Source organism: Canis lupus, chromosome 16 (assembly GCF_003254725.2).
Source record: "Canis lupus dingo isolate Sandy chromosome 16, ASM325472v2, whole genome shotgun sequence".
NCBI lineage: Eukaryota > Metazoa > Chordata > Mammalia > Carnivora > Canidae > Canis > Canis lupus.
In genome coordinates, this window is record NC_064258.1 from 47,980,682 (window position 1) to 47,987,671 (window position 6,990).

Genomic DNA, 6,990 nt, shown 5'->3' on the forward strand with positions numbered 1-6,990 from the left:
TTCCCATAAGGAGCCAAGATTCGATCTCAAGAATAACAGATTGCTACCCAAACCTTGTTTTCTTCTGCACTATACTATCTTGAACTATTGTAAAATACGCATTTCTATCAGGGAGGCTTTACATTTTTATTCAGTATTTTATAAGCTTTTCAAAGGCTATATAGCAAATAATTGTTTATAAACATTTTTACACTAAGCAACTTCCTCCAGTTCTACCTATCAAAAAGTTACTACAATTTAAAATATTTTCAGTAATGTTTATACTAACTTGAAATAAGCCGATTTAGAAAATTGCCAAACCACATAATTAGATACATTACAGAAATTTATTTGTCCTTTGTAATATTTGGCTCGCTTTTCTGGCAATTGTCCCACGAAATACACATTCCAAGACTGAGGAAAGTAATCAGAAGTGCTTTCATGACATTCATCTTATTGCTTCTCGCATCTAAAGGCAGCCCACTTACAGAATGTAGACTTTGGGATCTAATTTCACATCCTCAAAACGAAATCACTGAAGATTATCTGGTAAAATTAAAAGTGATCATTTCAAGTATGTAAGCATCCTTGTCTATTTCTAGAATGTAAAATTGAAGTAACTTCTGAAAATTGTGTTACTTATGCTCAATTTTCCTATCCCAATACAACTAGGGCATTTCTTTGATTTTTCTCTCAACATTATTGCCACTACTGCTCAAGGTGCAGCAGCTAGACAGAAGGCCATAAAGATAACATTTTGGGCGAGTCTTAAGAAAAATTAAACAGAATATACAAAATAAACAGAATCACCTAAAAGACACCAGATTCCATTTCATTACTAACAAACGTAATTCAACTGAACAAGCTCCTAAGAGCTGTGCGTGGCCGTTCCCAGTGTTCTTCTAGACTTGTAAATTAAAAAACCATCTAGTTCTAGATTTACAGACTATAACCTCTCTATCCATACAAAGTTGTGTATCAGCTCTGAAAAATTACCTGATTGTAATTCCTACTGACGAGTAGTGGGAAGCCCATTTGCAGGAACTCATTCTGACTTAGAGCGGGAGAAGAAAAACACGACTTCTTGAAAAGGTAAAATAGCTTAAAGCATTTAATATCTAAACAAATCAATCTGTTAATAGTAGTCACAAAATATGCTTAATATAGAAACCCACATTTATGTCTTTAAGAAAAAAGTGTAAATTGTATTTTACCTCAAACATAAATTAACCCACTTAAAGAATCTGCAGCGGTCAAAATCATGGTGAATTTTAAACAACTTCAGAATAAAATTACCTTAAGTACTTTATACTGCTTTATATCTAAAAAATGCTTACAACTTCTCATAAAAATAGTCTGAGGCAACTATTTTTTCTTTTATTCTTTAACAGACAACATTATGGGCAACATTCTTAAAACCTTAAGCTTCACAGACTTTCAGACATTCAAATACTATGGTCCCCTTTTCTTTGATGTGAAGGTTTATTCAGCTAGGGAAAAAAAAAAGCATGGTAGACAACTTAATACATTTTCACCAAATTCAAAGTACAAAAGTTTTAAGATTCTACAGAACTACACATCGTACCTAATGGATCATTAAAAATAGAAGACAGTATTTTATTCAGCAAATAAAACAGCATAATGGTATGCTGTTAATGCATACTTTTGAATATGTACTGTCAATCATAAATTATTTACAACTTCTACTGTGTGAAGAGAACTAGAATGTAAATTTTCTGCAAAACTGGAAAAAAGCAATACAAAATTTGTGAAAGCCTGTGTTTCATATTATACAAAAGTAAGCCAGTTTTTCTCTTCAAATACCAGACATTATATGCAGTGGTATTCTGGACGAATTATAATAATTCTTGAGGATGTTTTAATGCTGGCGGTAAGTTTACCGGCCTTGACTCTTCATCAAGCAGGACCAGATCTTCTATTTCACTGCCTCTGTATTTCCTTTTACATATCTTTACCACTACTTTCTTCTTGAGAAATAACTTCAGTGCTTCTCTTGATGCAACAGCTTTTGCATTTTCTTTGCTTTTTCCACAGCCAGTGCCCAAATACACAGACTTGCACCTCAACTCACAAACAATACTTTCTTGAGAGCTTTTATTTTGAGGCAGATCTGCTAGTTCTTTTAGCGGAACAAAAAACACATCCAGTGTTGCCTTCAGAGCTTCAATAGCTGCGTTTAGGAGCTCGCCATGATTCACATTGGGACTAAAGCCACCAACAGCTACCAACTTCCACGCCACCGTCTTATACAGTCTGTTGAAAAACGGCTGTTTCTGTTTCACATCTTCATTGGTTAACTTGCAACAAGAAAATTTGACAGAACTCTCACTTGACTGTGAAGTACTTTTAGAAGGCAACTGTGATGTGCTAGTCTGAGAACTACTCTTAGAAGCCAGCTGGGACACACTTGCTAAGGAAGTGCTTTTGGAAACCAGAGATCCGCTGGTCTGGGAGCTGCTCTTGGAAGCTAACAGTGATGCAGCTACCTGCGAAGTGCTTTTGGAAGTCAGCAGAGATGTACTTGTCGATGTGCTGCTCTTGGGAGTTAGTAGGGATGTGCCTGATGAGGAAGTATTTTTAGAAACAGATGAAGAAACACTTGCCTCTGAACTAGTTTTGGAAGTTAACCCACCTGAAGCTGTCTCTGAACTAGGCTTGGAAGACAACAGTGGCAGCTCTCCTTCTGAGCTTCCAGAGGAGCCCAACAAGGGCACCTCAATCTCCGAGATACTTTGAGAAGCTGAGACTGAAGAACCTTCCAAAGCACTCTTTTTAGGTGATCCACTTTGTTGTCTGGAATCAGTAGATTGGGTCATGTGACTATTCACACTGGATTTCAACAACGAAGAAACAATGGAGGCTGAACCATGTTTATCTGGAGCTTCTGATTCCAAAGCTTTTCCAGACCCTGCCGCTGTTACCTGAGAGGAAATGCTGCTACTATTTTGGCTGGAAAGAGATCGATCTCCATCACCTGTAGAGCTATTCTGACTCGAGGTGCCAGAGCTTCGAGTGGCGTTCCCACTTTCTGGCTTCACAGATGACCCCGTACATGTTGAGCTGTTTTCCTGCTGAGCTGATGCACGTTCTGTTTTGGCAGAAAGTTTTGCATGCTCTTGCTCAACTGCAGAATTGTTTCTTCCTTCTAGGAGTCGTTTCTTCGCTGGCTCTTCTACCCCTTCTAAAAAGAAGAAAAACAGATATGTGACTAAGTCTAGCTCGTATGCATCACCTGAAAATTTACAAGACAGATACTTGTCAAAAGAAAGACAGAAGTCCAAAAAAAAAAAAAAAAAAAAAATCAGGACTAGTAATTTCTTTAAGAAAGAAAATGCGGAATAACTTCATTAATTTCTTACAACAGTGTTGAATAATAGAATTTAATTTCTGATATTAAACAAAATCAACGGCATAGACATTCGACACTTGAAATCTAACGCGGTCAAAGTTAACTATCAAAACCAGTGCCTGAAACACACACACACACACACACACACACACACACAATTGAGGCTTTAACATTCCAACTTGATTAATAACATCGTATACATTCTAGCTTGTTAAAAAAAATTAATTATACAATTCCTAATTATATCAAACTTATGTTCTAAACTCCTATGTATGTTCACATCTATGATCTGCTAACCATTGCTACTCGATATCCCTCTTTTCTTCACCTTGGCAACCAGTTCGTCTCTTGTTGTATGGATTGGAGCATCTGTCACTTTGATGCCTTCAGCCATACTAAGTATTTTATCCATAACTTTTTGTGGGTACCTGAAGGAGGAAAAACAAAACAAAAAACAAAAAAAACAAAAAGACACTTTTAAAAAGTGTTTTTCCCCAAGCTACCACTCTGGGTGTGCAAAAACAAACAAACAAACAGAAACAGGCCACAGGAACTGCATTTCCTGGTTGTGATCAAGAAAAGTGTACGAGCCGCCAGGAACTTTCGGTTTCCTGCAACCCCAGAAACCCACGCCCCAGGGGCAGGGGGGCGGGGTGCTCCCCGAGCGCGCGGCCGGCCTCCCCCCCAGCGGCCTCCCCCCCGCCCCCCGCCCCCCACCCCCCGCCCAGCGCGGGGCCGGCTGTTGCCGCCGCGGCTTCTGGCTGAGGCGCCCCGCTCGGCCTCAGAGGGCGGCCCGTCCCGCGGCTTCCCGCACTTCCCGCCTTCCCCTCGCCGCTGAGGCCTGGCGGCGGCTGACACAACCGGGAGGGCCGGGCAGGGGCGCTTCCTCACTCACCGGCACCCGAGAAAGACGTGGTTCGCCCAGGCCATGGAGAAGGAGACGAGCTGCTGCAGCTGCCGATGGCGGCTCCCGCTCTCGGCGTCGGCAGCTGCCTCCGCGTCAGGCCCGGTCGGGGCCAGGCCCCCGGCGTTGCGGAGCAGGAACTCCCGGCGGTGGCGCCAGTGTTTGTCAGTCTCGCCGTCGCAGCGCAGCGCCTCCACCCAGGCGGCCGCCCGCGGGTTCTGGCTCAGGTACTCCGACACCTCCTGCGCCATGTTGGGCCTGCGGGGCGCGGAGGCCGCGAGCAGACGCTGCGCCGGGAAGAGAGGCGGGTGCGCGCGGGCGGCGAGCGGCCCTGTCAGCGCGGCCTGCACCGCGGCCCTCCGGAGAACGCCCCTCGCGACGCCCGAACGCCACACAACAGCGCCCGCGGCCGCCGAACCGCCCACTTCCGCCCGCCGCCGGCTCCTTCCCTTTTATAACCTCGCCGCCGCCGAGCGCCCGCGCGTCCTTCCGGCGCGGGCCGGCTCTCCCAGGACGCTTTGCGGCGCCCCGGCCGGGCGGGGGGTAGGGAGGGGAGGGGAGGGGAGGGGAGGGGGCGGGGCGGGCGAGCGCAGGGGGAGGCGAGCGCTCGCGCCTCCCGCTCCCGCCTCCCGCTCCCGCCTCTGCCCGGGGCGCCCCGGCTTCGGCTTTGTGACGCCGCCGCGCTCCCGCCGCCTCCCTCCCTCCCGCGCCCCGCCGGCCCCGGCGCGCGTACGGAGCGGGGCCCGAACGCACGAGAGCCCGCCCCCCGTCTCTTCGATCCCGTCCGAGCGCCGTCCCGGGTGTAGACGGGCGAGGCCTTCGGAGGCGGCCCCGGACGCCGCGGCGTTTTACGAATGTGCAAGGGTTTGCGTGTAAATAGCAGGAGGGGGGCGGGGCGGGGGCGGCGTCTGGGCAAGTGGGCTCCCGCGCGCCGGCCCCGCGGCCCGGGCGGCCCCGAGCCTCTCCGCGTGCCCCGTCTTCTCCCCCCTTGCGTCCGTTTCCGCTGCGTGACGTCCACGCTTGACCTTCCTGGAGCGTTTTGCAGCGTTTTCTTCCCTCTTGCGTTCGTTTGCATTGCATGATGTCCACGCTCAACAACATTCCTGGAGGCTTTTGCAGCGTCTTCTCCCTCCTTGCGTTCGTTTCCGCTGCGTGAGGTCCACGCTTGACCTTCCTGGAGGCTTGCTTAGCGCCACGCGTCCAGTCTCAGGGACACGTGCTTTCGGGATGAATCCCTTTTAGTAAGGGGCGGTGCAATCATCCCAAATTACGAGGCACAAAGGAAATTTTCCTTGCGTTCAGTGTTTGTGGACTTTGGTTCGAAAATGGCTCGAATCCGGATGATCAAGCCAAAAAAAAAAAAAAAAAGCCACTTAAACTCGATTAAGATTTTTTTTTTCTTTAACGTAATTTATATACATGCAGGAGTGATCACCATCTATCATGTGAAAATAACACAGCCCACTCTCCGGTTAGCACCTAGTGAAACTTGGTAAAAAGGCGGGCACAAAGGAGTTTTGAAGCTTAGGATGTTGCTTCTCATTTGGTTCTTCTTTCCTCCTTTTCTTTTTTTAAAGATTTTTATTTATTTATGATAGTCACAGAGAGAGAGGCAGAGACACAGGCAGAGGGAGAAGCAGGCTCCACGCAGGGATCCCGATGCGGGACTCGATCCCGGGTGTCCAGGGTCACACCCTGGGCCGAAGGCAGGCGCCAAACCACTGAGCCGCCCAGGCGTCCCTCTTTCCCCCTTTTCATTGAAAATTTCTGAGTCTTGAAGAGGGGTGAAAGGCTGCGGAACTCTGACAATTTAAAAGACAAGACATTTTATGGGTTTTGCTTTCATGAAGTCTTTGGCCGTGGGGGGAAAAGGGTGAGTAAAAGAATCGGTGATGACATACCTCCATCATATGTGTGCATTTTAAGCCAAGGATTTTCTCATTTCCTTCTTGCCATGTAGCCTTCTACCTATGAGGTTTCATTGCCTTGAGAACAAATAGTGCCCGGATTCCAAAATGATTTTTTAGAATTACAATAAAAGCAATATGGTCTGAAAGCTGGAGTACTTTTCAAGAACCAGGTGCTTGCCAGAAAGAAAAGATAAATGTATTTTTCATTCTTAAAAAAGTTGACTTTACATATATAGAGAGATTCAGGGCATAGACCATGGTCCACAAAGTTAAGAAGAATGGCATAAAGGGACACTTGGTGGCTCAGTGGTTGAGCCCCTGCCTTGGGCTCAGGTCCTGATCCTGGGGTCCTGGGATCCAGCTCCCTGCATGGATGGAGCCTGCGTCTTCCTCTGCCTGAGTCTCTCTCTCTCTCTCTCTCTGTGTCTCTCATGAATAAATTTTAAAAATCTTAAAAAGAATCTTAAAAAAAAAAAACAAGAATGGTATATATTAAAAAAAAAAAAAAGACACGTGGGTGGCTCAGCTGGTGAAGCATCTGCCTTTGGCTTCAGGTCATGATCCCCGGGTCCTGGGCTGGGGCCCCCACATCAGGCTCCCTGCTCAGTGGGGAGCCTGCTCCTCCTTCTGCCCCTCCCCCTACTCATTCTCTCTAGCTCTCTCTCAAATTCTTTTAAAAAATATAAATATTAAAAAAAGGAAAAATCGTTCTCACCCAATGGAGACACATTCTTTTTTGGGGGCTGTGGAAGAAATTCTGAGAAAAAAGGCAAGAAGAGAATTTAGAAAAATCAATGTGAGTGGAGGAGAAGGTGAGGGGGAAGTGT

The 6,990-nt window shown here is 46.4% G+C and overlaps 1 protein-coding gene across 2 annotated transcripts; it reads right to left on the bottom strand.

Moving 5' to 3' along the window:
* Nucleotides 1-307: 307 nt before the first annotated feature.
* LOC112675244 (CDKN2A interacting protein) lies at nt 308-4,656 on the bottom strand. 2 transcript variants are annotated; one of them, XM_025471847.3, is made up of 3 exons: nt 4,245-4,656; nt 3,678-3,777; nt 308-3,181 (listed from the first exon to the last, which is right to left on the bottom strand). In XM_025471847.3, the coding sequence occupies exons 1-3, from the start codon at nt 4,502-4,504 to the stop codon at nt 3,173-3,175; spliced, it is 369 nt and encodes a 122-aa protein (XP_025327632.1). In that variant the 5' UTR covers nt 4,505-4,656; the 3' UTR covers nt 308-3,172. The 2 variants fall into 2 exon arrangements, with proteins under 2 accessions (XP_025327632.1, XP_025327631.1); XM_025471846.3 differs by having other exon boundaries at nt 3,647-3,777.
* Nucleotides 4,657-6,990: the final 2,334 nt, after the last annotated feature.